The following is a 14,791-nucleotide window of genomic DNA, read 5'->3' on the forward strand; positions in this document are numbered from 1 at the left end:
CACGCATGAGCCGACACAGTGGTGCCGACACTAACCGGAAGTCCGCTTTCAAGTTAATATAATATAGTATAGCTTAAAGGAGTGCTGGTCACGAACGCAATAAATAATGTGGTAATAAATCCCTCTGACAAACCATATTTTAGTAATGTAAGGTTAAAGGTATACGATTAGGATTAATTAATTAAAAAAAAATGTTAATGATCTGAAATGTGTAAATCACCTAGACTTTAAATTGCAACGTAAATTGTGTTTAAACGATGTTGTGATATTAGTATGAAGCATTTTAAAAACCGTTTAAAATAGCAATTTTCTTATACATTTAACGTCCCGTCCCCCCCCCCTCGCCGACGTATTATGAAAATCTTCACCGGAAGTCGCATCTTCCGGGCAACTTTACATTAGTTTCGCGTGTTGATAGAGAAGGATCCAAGAAGAAGAAGAAGAACCATTTCACACACACGGAGTTCGGAACAGATGCAGGTTGAAATGAAAATGCTGCAGAGGATCAAGTTGGAGCTTCGGAACCGGTCACCGACAGATGTAAGTAGCCGGCTCGGAGCTCTTTTGGGCGGGCAGTAAGCCAATGGCGAGCACATGGCACGGAGAAGAAGACACTTGTACGTTCTTTAAGAAAGTGCTGGTGTTGGTTCGGAATTTAACGCGGGTTAAAATCGTCGAGTTATAAACGTGTCATAGATGGAATTAATTTGGTGTGTTTTGACGAGTACGCACTTGTTTTGCCGTCACTTTGCGAGTTAAAAACATCCTTCTCGTCGTTTATTGGGCCACGATAACTACACGCCTGGTGTTTACACGCGGACGACGATGCGAGTGTGTCCTTTCCCGTCGGATAAATACTTTTTTTTTTCAGTGAGTTCGAGGGGTACGCTGTAACTGTTGCTGTACTGTTGGGGAAACGATGTCGTCGTCGTTTGCCTTCGTGCGGTCGTTCAGCCATATTAGCCCGCGTCCCGAGCGCGCGCCCTTCGGTTAGCATCACGCTAGCTAAGAACTAGTTTCTGTCGACGTCTCTCTTCTCGGTCATTCGATGTATTTGTCGACGGATCGAATATTTTTGTATACTTTTGCTAACTGGAAACACCACGTAGGGACCGGAAAGCAACTCCCGTTGTCGTTACGGAAAAGAAGGGAAGACATTTTTAATGCTGCAAAAGTTACATGCGCAAGAGCACGCGCATGCGTATTTAATACTTGAGATGGGCGGAGCCATCCAGCTCTTTACCCATGGTCCCTTTCGGGTACACATGTGCGTTTGTGAAATACGCACTCAACGTTGAGTTCTAATTCTTTCAAAAAAACATGTTGCTCAATTGTATTAAAAAATATGAATATTAGGGTTTTTAGCCCAGAATTATCAACGGTTAATATTTTAATTGAACGCCGGTTTTTTTAGTTCAAAGTTAGTCGCGAACAGTTGAAACAATAGGATTGGATTAATTGTCGAAAACATGTTTTAATTTACAAGTAAGTAAGTAATTTTTATTTGTATAGCGCTTTTCCAGACCAGCGTCACAAAGCGCTTAAACAATATTCAATAAAGTATATACTTTAAAGATAGATTAAACTGATAACACAACAGGAGTTCCTGGAAATCAAGGAAAAGCCTGAACAAATAAAAACGTCTTAAGATAAGACAAACAAGACAAGAGCAGCAGCTCAATTATTAGTTGTTGACTAACATTGGGGCATATTACAGCCTTTTTACATGCATACATATACTTAAATAAGTTGAAGATAAACACATTTAAAGACTAAGATTTAAACGTCGATATATTTACGAATATGAAAAAAAAGGGCTTAATGCCTCTAATCAAGTTTTTTAAAGTTAAATATGAAAACACGTTGAGTAACTTTCTTAGTTTCAAATTTAATGTCCACAACGAGATTTGAACAATATTTCTATTTCAACACGGTTCATGGAGGAAAGAGATGTTTGATTTGGGAAGATGTTAATTCAATGAGAATTTTCCCTGACCAACATTTATCCTCGTGGCTGAAAGCAGTACCAGGCAACATGTATATTATTCAAAATCATACTTGAATCAATCATTGATTTGGTGTCCAAAAATAAAACATTTGTTTTTGGAAATTTGTCGATTTTGTCCTAAAATGAAAAAGTCTTCAATTTAACTTGACTTAAGCTGTAGTGAACATGTTTTGTAACACCAATATTGTTATGAGAACTTGGACTTTGTAATCTGGAGTTTTTTCCTTTTCTCAACAGGTTTCAGAGTTATTACTGGATCATTGTCAAACCACTGATGGGAAAATCAAGGGCATCACAGAGGACTTCAAGAACCTGGAGGTCCTCAGTCTCATCAATGTTGGACTGACTAGTGTTGCTGAAATTCCCAAACTGAATAAACTCAGAAAGGTGATGTTTATATCATTCATATTGAGTCTAACAAAATATCCACACTTGCAATGTTAAACATTATTTTGTTTTACTATGTTTGAGAGAGTTTTTTTTACAAGCTTACTATTCTAATACTCTTAATATTCTGACTGCAGTTGGAGTTGAGTGAGAACCGATTGTCGTCCGGGCTGGAGGTCCTGGCAGAACGACTAGTCAACCTGACACACCTCAACCTCAGCGGAAATAAGTTCAAAGACATAAGCACCCTCGAGCCATTGGTGAGTGGAATTACTTGAATAAAGACCTATTTTGTGTTCTTGTTTTTAGGTTAGGTAGAACTTTATTGATCTCACAGGAGGTCTACTTCTGGAAATTGTTTTTTTCCAATTAGACACAGCAATAAAGACCATTATTCATAAACCTAAGAACAACAACAATGAGAAATAAAGACAAAGAACAAGATGACACACAGGATACAAAGATTAACATAGAACGTCAAGATACTTTTACTCCACTCCTGCCCCCAAACTCAGAATTGTACAATCTAATAGCAAGAGGAATTAATGAGTCCTTGAGTCTATTAGTGTTGCATCATGGGAGGAGCATTCATGCACTCATTCTGCTTCTCTGCTCACTGTTGACAGTGTTCAGAGGATGACTGACATCATCCATGATGGACAGTAGTTTGTCCAGTGAGTCCAGCTTTATGCCAGCCCTTCTGATCAACAACAAAAAAAGTTATCTTTTATATGATGTCACTGTTCTTTATGGAATATGCAATTGTGTTCAGCTTCAACAACAACCCCTTTCAGTTTGAGGTGACCATGAACAAGGTTAAACCAAAGTTACTCTTTCAGTCTCACCGCTGCGCAAGATGTTGTTTGCGGCTCAGTTTTATACGACAAATAATCCCAGTTGTGAGACATTTAAAATACATTTTATAAATATCATTATTTTTCTTATTATCATGGTACCTTTACAGTTTATATTTCATTAATGTGAGAAACAAATACACTTTATTTTCACAATTAGAATGCCAATATTCAGTGTTTGTTCATTTTTGTATCCCAGCCACTAGATGGCAGCAGTTATTACATTCCTCATGGCTAAAGAAACAATAAAATCCCGTGCTGTGTCTCAAATCGCATACTAGTGTACTAAAAGTTAGTATTTTTAGTACGTTAGTGTGTCTCAATTCTTAGTATGCGAAATTTAGTGCGCCATGCATACTAAATTGGCGTACTAACACGCCCACAAAACTAGCATGGTTCGATGGACACTAACCATACTAAACAGCCGCCATTTTAGTGACGTTTTAAACGGAAGTTACATCATATATAAATGCATATATATGCATATACTTAAATGTGTATTTTCAGCAGCAGTAGGAGGATAAACACGTCTTCGCTGCTGATACCAGCTTAAATATCTCGCGATTATTTAGATTCTCATATTTTTTCTTTATTTCTTTTTCCAAAGTTGCAATACGTGCAGCCAGCAGGTGTCGGCGATAGCGTTCAAACAGCTGCTTGAAACATCGTTAAATAGAAGTAGAAGAAGAAGCTGTCATGTGATTTCCGGTTAGTGTGTAGCTTCAGGGTTTGATTTGAGACATACTATCTGCGGAGAATTTGCGTACTAGTTAGTATGCATACTAAACTGATGCATACTAACTTCTAGCATACTAAGATTAGTATGCGATTTGAGACACAGCACCGGTGATTACTGAGGACCAGGGGATATAGTTGAACCAGGCAGTTTTAAAACTGATGTTCGGACCTATTTTGGTAACAAAACAAATGAAAGCAGTTACGACTTTGTCAAAAGTCACGTGGTCTGTAAATTCTCCAACACCACACTCAAGTATTTGGACAATATTACAAATTGCAATTAAAATACTTAATTGCAATTAAAACACAGTAACACAATATTTCGCAGTGCATTGCATTGTTGCACATGTATTGTGATGTACAACATATTGCCAGATTCTTGCCAATACACACCCCTACGTTTAGGTTTGTTTTGATCTCTAATTCTCTCTGTCCATCTTCAGAAAAAACTGCCTCTTCTCAAGAGTCTAGACCTTTTTGCCTGTGAGGTGTCGAACCTGGCCAATTATAGAGAGACCATTTTCAAGCTCCTCCCAAAGCTCACCTACCTGGACGGCTATGACATCGAGGATCGCACCGCCTCCGACTCAGACGGTGAGCGAGACGTAGTGGATGACGAATGCAGTGAAGGTCTGTCTCTCAATCGATTAAAAACGGTCCCAAGGCTCAAGTCTCTGTGTTGACTGTTGCTTTTGTTGTCAGAGGGAGAGTCTGAGGAGGACGAGGAAGACGTGGCATCCGAAGATGATGATGATGATGACGATGACGACGAGTCTGATAATGAAGATGATGACGGCGCAGTGAAAGAGGTAAATGTTTCAACTATTTTTTTTCTTGGAATTGGCGATTAGTAACAAAAAAAAGTTAAATTATTTTATGACTGAAATTGAATTGGTGCTTGAATTCTAAAGCAGAAGGCAGCGGTGAACGGAGCCGTCTACAGTGAGGACGGTGACAGCAATGATGACAGTGAAGATGAAAACGAAGACGATAGTAGTGACGATGATGACGACGACGATGGTAAGCATTAAATTCTTATCCATTCCAAAATTGATGGCATCTCTTTGAATTGTTGGAAATGTATACATTATTTTTACCTTTTTAATTTAATGAACATTTTTGCGATTGCGTAACTTTCTACTAAATGTAGTTGAGTTGTGAAGTGCAGAACTTCAAAAAAAATTCAAAGCTACCATACTCTGTTTCTCTGAATCATAAACCTTACAAAAGATAATTTTCATGCCTATTAATTTACATAAACATGCATTTAAAAGCACATGTCCCATAATTTTGACTACATGTAAGGAACAAGAGGATATTGTATTGAGCTTGGATTATTTAAATACCGATATTAGTATTTTAATTCATCAAGTTTAATTTACTCTGAATATGGTTTTATACTAATTGAGTCATTCAAGGACATTTCCAAATGTTAAACTATGTTTAGTTTAATAATTTGCTTAAACATTTTGTTTGTATAAAAATCCCCTTTTACCTTTTATTGATTATTTATTAAAAATGGAATCAACAGTGTTGATGTAGAACAATGTAAACTGAGAGGTTCAAATCAACATAGTCTAAAAAAAACAATTTTATTATTGTATTATTATTGTTATTTCTAAGAAACAATATATTTTATAAACCAACATGGTTAAAAAAAAATGTTAGCATTTATTCATCCTAATGCTGGTTGCCATTAATAAAAGACAATTTGTTTTTCCAAAATGTTTAGCGTAAATGAAATAAAATGACTACATACTATGTGACATTTATTTGCTATAGCGCCACCTGCCAACTACAACTTGCAGTCACTATTGCTACGATGTGCTCTATCATATGATTGACCTTTTGTAAAACTTTAAAAAAGATATAGGAATGACAAGTAACCAGCATGTATAATGTATGAAAAGCCGGTAGGTAAATGTAGGTGGCGCTATTGGGTGCAGTAAACTGTCGCACTTACCTGTGTTGTTCTCGAAGTTGTCTTGATCTTTGAAGTATGTACTGTTTTGAGTTTTGTTTTGTTTGTTAAAGCGCTTTGTGACCCTGGTCTCGAAAAGCGCTATATAAATAAATATTACTTACTTACTTACTTACTTACTTAAATATGGAGGCCAATACGACATTTACTTATCAAAGACTAAACTTAAAGAAGTGCAGCATTGAGTCTTTCCTGTAACTTTCAGATGATGACTCGTCTCCGACCAAAGGCGAAAAGAGAAAAAGGGCTCAAGAAGATGACGACGAGGATGATGATGATGATGAGGATTAAAGAGTCTTTTGGACCCTGCGATAACAACCGCCCTTCCTCTGCCACCATTTTGTTTTCTCATTTCCTTTCTCGTGTTGATCATCACCTCCGTTTTCATTTGTCTGTGTATTTACCTTTTTTTTGTCTTTCTTCCAAACATTCAAACGTATTTCACGACATTATATTTGTATCCCAAATTTTAGTCGCCATCTTTGTTTTCTTGTAGCAATAATGTATTATGATATTGTTTCGAGGAGCTTTAGGCAAATCCTGCGACACAACACAAACCCTGCAGGTGGTGACTCAGGTCTGTTAGGATGATTAAAAGACTTGTGGGCGGGAGTTCTTGATCCCATGAGTCGTCCGTTTTTGTTTTGTCTTCACACTGGGACTTGAACCAACAACCTTCCTCAATAAGTGCTCAGGGCAAATTGTTTTTCTCCAACAGAGCTTTTTTTAAAAAGTATTTTTCACATGCTTTCTTTCTTTGATGGTTATCTGGTGACACTCGCGTTCCATGGAGAGGTATAATTGTTTCATCCACACTTTTTTTACTTTCTGTAAATTAAAGAAAAAAACAAAAATACTTTGTAAATAAAATCTTAACATTTTCCCTGGTCTATTGAGAATTGTATCACAATTAATGATGAGAATGCAGATCTGCTGTCGTTTATTGAGCGACAATGACTTGTTCTTGTCAAAATCTCTGGGGTTTTTTGATCTGCTCTTCAAGCCAAGCAATTCTAACCTGTCAACAAAAGCGACAACGGCCATTTTAGTTTCAAAGGAGTCAAGCTGTGGATACAAAAAAACCTTTTCAGATGGTGGACTGCTGATTTCTACTGACGTCTTTGTGGTTCAGCTGCTCCTTCAAACTTCTGATCTCCTCCTGTTGTCTGTAATATGCTTGAAGAAGCTGAAACAAGAGTCGGATCATTAACAAGATATGTTTTGAACATGTAAATTGAGAAAATGTAGCCCTTTTTAAAAAAAAAAGTTGTGTATTTGCTTTTATACAGGAAGATGAATTCATTCCATCCGGGATATAAAGAACAAAAAATATTAGGGATTGGCAAGAATCTGACGATGTGCATCAATACATATTGTGACGATACATTAAATGGGATACTGTAGTAACAACGATATATTGTTTCTTTTAAAGAACACTTTTACAACAGAGAATATATTCTTTCTCTAATCAAATGTAAAAATGCTCGTAGAAAATTGCTTCTCAAAAAATGTAAACTTATATTAACAATGCACAATGAAATGAATTAACATTCTCAAACAACCTGGAGCAATATTCAGTATCAATTTTAATTTTTTTTAAAGTTCTAAAGCCAAAATGAGACCAAACATCAGCCTCAAAACCTGCTGCAGCCTCGTGTATCCTTTCTTTTGTTATTACTTTGGCACGTAGGAACTGACGAACGATGCCAACTAGTGGCCAATAGGTTTAATTGCAGCTAACAAATGAATAAAAGCCGTGAATATTTTTGTGATAATTGTAAAAATAAAATATCAAATGATTGTCTTTTATCCACACGCTTTTGAAATAAAAACCAAACATTAGTTGAAACTAAAGTAAAATGTTATGTGAAAGGTAAAAACCTATTATTTTGTTGTTTCTTTTTAAATAGTGATAAAGTGCTATATTAGAATAGAATACAATTATCACATATGTTTATATCGATTTTGTTCTTACACCCCTAATAAATATGTATGTTTGAGGTTGGAAAGTAGATTTTTGTGTCTTCCATAATTTCAATATTTTCAAGTTATTCTTTAATACAAAAATTATTAATTAAGATCATCTAATTTAAAATAAACTATCAAAATAAACATCTGGCCATAAAAAAATGAAAATTGAATTATGCTAATATGTTCCCGTCACCTCTCTTCTCCTTCACTGTATCTTCCTGACATCTCACCTCACTGTCGGTCAAAGGCGGGGGTCTCTCGAAGGGTTCGCTGCAGTGGGGGGTGCAGCAGTACGTCCACAAGTGTAGCTCCGTCTCGTCCGGCTGCCACCCAGAGTGCTCTCTCACAACCCGTGGGTATTTGGCATCCTGGTAGGCCAGCTGCTCTGCCAGGAAAGCCTAAAAATTGGAATTGGTTAAATATCCAACATGTGTGTTTTATGTTTACGATGACACTTGAATCATGTTGTTATTGTGTAACGACAACTACATCTGGTCAAGCTCCCAAACCTCCTCCAGATAGAGCAGTGTTGAGTGTGTCACCGCTCCGATGGTTGGACTTGTGTGACACCAGCGCTCACGTCTCGTCAGCTTTACCTCAGCAGGTGTTTCTGGGTAAGGGTTGGACACCTGTGCTCCAGGCTGTAAGGACATCAGAACTGGACCTGGTTTTAAAAAAGTACACATCCATTTACAAAGTTAACTCGATCAGAAGTCCAAGGAAAAGAAAATGACAGACTTCGGTTGACGCCTGACAGCCAATCCTGAGCACTCAAGGCAGCCTTGTTTCCTGCCGTCATGGGATAAAGGTCCTCATGGAAGGTTCTGCACTGAGAGAGATAGAACATTGGTGTTACAAGGTCATCAATATATTTATTTTAGCCAGAAAAATCTTTAAAACATATTTTAGTGAAATAATTAATCTGTGCAATTACACTGGAATGTAATATTTATATATAATATAATATTTGATACATGATGATGAAGGGTTCGGCATAATTTACGTAGAATTTACAAACTTTGTATTTGATATATTACGATTTATTTTCGCGTAATATATATTTTGATCATCTAGATTTGATAAATGGATTTACTTTTCCTACTGTCTACTGTCTTGAACGGAGTATCTGCAACTAAATAAAGTATTTCTGATTTAATACCAGTACATAATAAAACAATTGAAAAGAAAAATGTTAACCATTTGCAACACTTATTTACCTTTTCCCTCCTTTTTGTGTATACTTTTTTGAGTATATATTAATCCCTCAAAATATTTAAAGTTAGTTGAAGAAATGTTTTGAAAAAAAAACTCATACAAGAATAAAATTGCAGCTTATTTAGCTTAATAAATGTCACGGCCTAATGACGCTTGTCCTTTTTTTAGGGATTTTCTCGTCTTTCTTTTTCTCGACGGCCCCTTACAACATTCACAGAATTTGATGTAGCCCTTGAAGAAATTTAATTGCCCACCCCTGATCTAGAATATCAAGGCTGAAGGGGAATTTGATGGTTTTATTATAATTATAGGATGGAGAATATTTGAGCTGCAAGGAGAAATAAAGAATATCAGTTTTTGTAGTTCTTTTGTATTCATTTATAAGTGCTGAAAGCCTATATTTTTGTCTAAATTCTTTTGTTGGCCCAAGACTGGAATGGTTTTGCCTTACCTTTTTCCGTGGCACGATCATGGACAGTGGTTGCACCAAGTCTTTGATGGCGATCAGGCGATAAAATCGGAACACCTCACAAGCGTTTACGTCCAGACCGCGCTTCGGCATCACACCTGATGATGGTCACACATGTCAAGAATAAAATAAAAAAATAAAATAAAATACACTTCATAGTAAAACATACCCAGGGCTTTCTGTGGCAGCAGGGACTTGTACTCAGTCAAGAAGTTCAAGTAAGGTTTCTCAGCACTCAGCTCATAATACCTGACGCTCAAGTCTCCCTGTAAAACACAATCACACATTCTTACACTAATTATCATTTGAAATGAACATTATTAAAGTGCAGCTTTGGGTTTTTAATTATTCTTTATGTACATGTATGACATATATTAGTAAACAGAATAGATTTACAGTACAGGCCAAAAGTTTAGACACAACTTCTCATTCAATGCCTTTTCCTTGTTTTCCCGATTATTTACATAATGAAGGAATCAAAACTATGAATGAATACATGCGGAATTATGTGAAACAAAAAGTGTGAAATAAGGGAAACCTTTTCTTATATCTAGTTTCTTCAAAGTAGCCACTTTTCTCCCTAAGTTCTTTCCTTCACGTGTGTGTCTTTTCAGGATTACTTGGTGGATTTTCTTGCCTCATTAATGTAGTTATGTTGTGCAGAAATCAGGTTGATACAGCTCTATTGGACAACATTAATACATTTTATGGAATTCGCTAAGTAAAGATATTATTGGCCATTATTACTTATTTTCAATGAGACCAGAAAGTGTGTACAAACCTTTGGCCTGTACTGTACGTTTTTTTGTTTTCTTTTTAAAGTTTATTTTTATATATTGTATTACCTTTCCAGCCAGGTAGAGCATGTTTGTGTCTTGGTCGAAAAAAGGGAATAGAACCCCACCGGATCCATCCAAGTCTTCCTCGTACAAAGGTTCCGATAGATCGTCCTATAAGATGAACAAATGTATCAAGATACAGAATTAAGGGTATTTTATTTAATGCTTCCACAGACAGAGGCTCATTTAATGAAGTGTTTCTTCGAAGATCTGTACAGTATCAGATAGTTAGAGGATACAAATCATCCATCTCAAAGATGGAGAATACCTTTAGTATAAAACGTTGTTTTACTAATATCCTGTTAATTCATAGTGAGAACAAAAAAAAAGAAACCCGTCTTGAGTCTGAGACCCATAAGAGGCAGAAACTGGGATCAAACCCAGACTTGTCTATTGGTTCAAACTAGTGAGAAAGTACTCTTACTGGATCCCAGAGGACTATCTGTCGTTGGTTCCAGGAAGACCTGCCGGTGGACAGTAGCATCTTCATTCCACCGAGATATAAAACCTTTAAAGCTCTGTGAGTCCTGTTACCGGACACCTGAGGCGAAACAAACCCAACGTGAGGCACAAGTAATAGTCATGACTTAGGAAATAGAACCTGTAAAATCCTTCCAGTACGTGGGTCCAGGACTCGAACCCGTCTGTCCCTTGATGTCACTGCTAGTCTACTTCCATCCTCGTTGAAGCTGATGGACAGCAACAACGCCTCGGAGGGATAGCGATAAAGTAAAGGCTTCATCACCACCAGGACAGGATATCTCAGGACTATACCCTCTTGAGACACATCCCAGAGAAGGACCTGGTCAGCAGACAGTTATGGACAGGGCATATGATGAATACAACGATTTTCAATTGTATTGCTCTCTGCTTGTTACCTTGTAGTCATAGGCCGAGCTCAGCAGGAGGTTCTCTGCAGTAGGATGCCACTCGATGAGTCCCACTCGTCTGGAGTGACCAGTAAGAGTCTTCCTGGCCTGGGTGAGGTTCTGCTGCACCCCGCAGATTGGTATGTCCCATATCTTCACCTGAACCACAGTACTCAGAGATGTCAGATGTGATACTTGCATAGTCATCTATCCTTCATTTTCTGATTTTCATTCCCTTTATCTGACAAGCAAGTCCCTCGTTCTTGAACTTAAAGACACTAATTAAACATCAGTCGATGTCCCACAAGCTTTTTTTATTATAATTGTATCACTGCCTTGTTTTTATCACTACATGTGAGATGTCTTCCTGCCAGGAACTGGTCTCCAAAGGAAGAAACGCCAACACTCTGACCTTAGGCGATAATAAACCTTTACTTACTTACTTAAGATCATTTATGGCTCTTGCTACAGAAATATAACAGTGAACTAACAGCTCTGTGCTTCAGATAGGATTCAGACAGACATGTAAACTGTTATACTTTCTCACTTGTATTCAGGTAAAATCATTTAGACTTTAAACTAAATCTGGTGTTTCTTCTTGTTCTTTCAGCTTTAAGTCAGTTTCCTGACCTGACACAAAGCATAGAATAAAAGAGCGTACATGAAAAAGAATTCAAATGGTTTACGTCAAAAATGATCACTACATTTCCTCAACGGGAATCTTACCACAGGGGTTGAAGGTAAATGTTTTTACTTCTAGGCCAGTCAGTTTGATCTGCTGTATTCTGAAGTCTAGTTTTTGTTATTTGTTAGTTCTTAACCAGTGCTTGGAAGTTATACAAGTGAATAAACAAATCTTTAAAACATGTTTTACCAATCCAGACAATTTGATGGAATTCGGTTTATAACTTGAAAAATCTACCAAGACATCTCCATGTGGGGGGTAATTATGCTGAAAACAGGCATAAATGTTGGTTATTATCTGGAGTTTCAAACTCAACTGGGATGGGGGGCTCCTAAGTCAGAGGTCCCCAACCTATTCTGTACTGCAGACCAGGTTAAATGTCAGGATCATATTCAAGGACCGACGTTCAGATAGAAAAAAAATTAATATACAATAGCATGACCGTCAAAAAAACTAAAATTAAGTGCATGAAAAAAACATCTCACCATAACGCTGAATCAGCAGGAGCTCTGGACTGGTCACAACAAGATGTTTGTGTATTTGCATCTATATTTGATTGTATGCTGACGATGGTGTTCTGTATGTGTGTGTCACAGAATATCGTCTGACGGGATGATAAGCTCGTGAATTTGAGACCCCTGGGTACGACTGTTGTTACGTTCAAATGTTTGGTGTAGAAAAAAAAGAGGTCTGTCAGTATATACAACCACGAAACTCTACCGTGAAGTCTTCTGAACACGAGGCGACGCAGTGATCATCAAATGGGTTCCACTTCACGTCGAGCACCCTCCCCTTGTGGCCACACACCCTCGGGTGCTGCGGGTCCATCCTGCCGGTCTGAAACCAGATGAACAGTCTAAGAGAGTATATAGGTGGTGGGTAATATCGGGCAGTTACATACATGATGGATGGGCAGCACCAGAAAAGAGCCCCCGCCCGCACACTCAGTCACCACAGCGATGAAGCTCGGATTCACAGAACAGAAGTGGTTGTCGTGGACGTTGTGTGTTATTGGCACCCCATCGTAGCTGTGCTCCCTTGAGGCGGACTTCCCATATACATGACGGAACTTGGAACATTGGAATGATGGCATCTTTGTAATAGAAATTAATTTGAAATTAGTGTTGGAAATAAAGAATAGGTGTTTATTCTTCCCATTAAGACTCATGTTGGTCTAGTGCTATATTACTGTAATAGCATTGAGGACAGAGTCAGAATTTTATATTTATTATTGTGGAAAAGTTTGTAGACAAAGTGAAGAAAGACTTTGTTCACGTGCAGAGGAGAGACCAGGAAAAAGAGGTGTGACTAGAGAGGAGAAGCTAGGTTGAAGTGGTGGTCAACACTTAGCTTATATGTCAACTACAATAAACTACAACATACATGTGTTTCTAACAAACACCTGTGTGTTCGACACGAAGACTGACTCTCAAAACATGAGAAACATATGTTTGACTATCTACATAATCCGGTTTAATCAATAATGCACATGGCTGTGTTCATCGCCTCTCATAATCTTATCAATAATAAATCCATATTCCATATCTTGTTAGCGTCTTAGTCATTCAGCCAGTCAAATCCTGCCGACTACTTCCACATTAAACATTCATCACCTAATCTCAAACCGCCCGTTGTTACAAACCGCAACTGACCCTTGACCTTAGAGGTGAATAGAGGGATCAACTAACGAAGTGAAAGAAAACAAAAATCTCCTGTTTTTCCATTTGAGCTCATACCAATCATGACACTAAACAAGTATTAAATAGGTGTTTAAAGCTCTTGTGGGCCACTCAAATATTTTTGGTGGGTCAGATTTGTCGCCCAAGCCTGAGTTTGACACATTATATCGATATTGCCATAAGGAAGGGAACCATAAAAAAGTTGGGTTTTTAAAAGACTGAACAATCAGACTCTTAACACAATTGTCAAACATTTATCTATATTATTGCTGAGTTAATAAATTCTAATTGAAATCCCTGCTAATTGAACATCTTTTTTGTATTTATTTTATGTAGTAAATGTATTAAAAGGTATTGAAAAAACTTTAATGGCACATATCACAAAGTCTCTTCCTCATCGCTCAAAAAAGACTATATAAAACTTTACCCATTACATTGCCTTAGCAAACAAAAAGAGAATTCCAACTTCATTTTCTATTCACTTCCTCTTGTGTTTGATGTCATAGAATCCAAACAGTTCTTACCGTGGTCAGAGTCATGAAGTAGGTTTTCTTTAGAGAAACAACACACATCCGCGGATCCGAGGATGGAACTGCTGAAGTCTCCCACAGGCTTTTCCACCACTGTTTCCTCTGTAACATCCACCTCCTTTGACATTAACTGAGGCTTTTATGCACGACTGCACGCGCACAACGACCCTTCACATGATACGATGGTTAAACTCACATAAGCTGGTTCTCGCCCAAGAGAAGCTTTTGTACATCATGGAAGGTGTTTGATGCCGAGGGATGATTTGAAAAACAGCATCAAAAAGAACAGTTTAATTTTCTCTTATAATCTTTATAATCTTTATATAATCTATAATCAGGTATTTCCTGTCTTCATTCTGCAGAGCTGAACTTCATGTTAATTATTATTTTCGAAAGCTGTTTTTTTCTGAATAATTATCATTCCTAAAGAGACCCTTATTTTTGCTTCAACAGTGTTTACTTAGTGAGACGAAATGTCAGTTAAACAAAACATGACTTTGAAAGAATGATATCGGTTTATATTCTAGTTTATTTTTAAACCCATCAAAAAGATTTCAGTAGTGAAT

At 37.3% G+C, this 14,791-nt stretch overlaps 2 protein-coding genes across 5 annotated transcripts; one reads left to right on the forward strand and one right to left on the reverse strand.

The window, feature by feature from the left end:
- The first annotated feature begins 392 nt into the window (after window positions 1-392).
- LOC148082066 (acidic leucine-rich nuclear phosphoprotein 32 family member A-like) lies at window positions 393-6,849 on the forward strand. 4 transcript variants are annotated; one of them, XM_087789166.1, is made up of 7 exons: window positions 393-540; window positions 2,246-2,395; window positions 2,533-2,655; window positions 4,431-4,617; window positions 4,690-4,796; window positions 4,899-5,007; window positions 6,174-6,849. In XM_087789166.1, the coding sequence occupies exons 1-7, from the start codon at window positions 475-477 to the stop codon at window positions 6,257-6,259; spliced, it is 828 nt and encodes a 275-aa protein (XP_087645292.1). In that variant the 5' UTR covers window positions 393-474; the 3' UTR covers window positions 6,260-6,849. The 4 variants fall into 4 exon arrangements, with proteins under 4 accessions (XP_087645292.1, XP_087645293.1, XP_087645294.1 ...); XM_087789167.1 differs by having other exon boundaries at window positions 4,902-5,007; XM_087789168.1 differs by having other exon boundaries at window positions 4,431-4,581.
- Window positions 6,850-6,935: 86 nt separating this feature from the next.
- Window positions 6,936-13,184, reverse strand: LOC148082067 (coronin-2A-like). The gene is made up of 13 exons (XM_087790179.1): window positions 12,918-13,184; window positions 12,737-12,853; window positions 11,341-11,490; window positions 11,064-11,264; window positions 10,887-11,003; window positions 10,441-10,573; window positions 9,793-9,900; window positions 9,606-9,721; window positions 8,678-8,768; window positions 8,536-8,603; window positions 8,170-8,337; window positions 7,086-7,154; window positions 6,936-6,986 (listed from the first exon to the last, which is right to left on the reverse strand). Exons 1-13 carry the CDS (start codon window positions 13,182-13,184, stop codon window positions 6,936-6,938), a joined length of 1,656 nt encoding a protein of 551 aa, XP_087646305.1.
- Between the last annotated feature and the right edge of the window lie 1,607 nt (window positions 13,185-14,791).

Source organism: Callionymus lyra, chromosome 4 (assembly GCF_982586985.1).
Source record: "Callionymus lyra chromosome 4, fCalLyr1.hap1.1, whole genome shotgun sequence".
Taxonomy (NCBI): Eukaryota; Metazoa; Chordata; class Actinopteri; order Syngnathiformes; family Callionymidae; genus Callionymus; species Callionymus lyra.

Excerpts from the sequence above, each read along its gene's own strand:
- LOC148082066 (XM_087789166.1), top strand. The coding sequence starts at position 475 with ATGCAGGTTGAAATGAAAATGCTGCAGAGGATCAAGTTGGAGCTTCGG. Across the intron at positions 541-2,245 it reads GGAACCGGTCACCGACAGAT|GTTTCAGAGTTATTACTGGA; the intron begins GTAAGTAGCCGG and ends TTTTCTCAACAG. Across the intron at positions 2,396-2,532 it reads AACTGAATAAACTCAGAAAG|TTGGAGTTGAGTGAGAACCG; the intron begins GTGATGTTTATA and ends TTCTGACTGCAG.
- LOC148082067 (XM_087790179.1), bottom strand. The coding sequence starts at position 13,184 with ATGAGTCTTAATGGGAAGAATAAACACCTATTCTTTATTTCCAACACT. Across the intron at positions 10,574-10,886 it reads AGATAGTCCTCTGGGATCCA|GACGATCTATCGGAACCTTT; the intron begins GTAAGAGTACTT and ends TTCATCTTATAG. Across the intron at positions 9,722-9,792 it reads GCTGCCACAGAAAGCCCTGG|GTGTGATGCCGAAGCGCGGT; the intron begins GTATGTTTTACT and ends GACCATCATCAG.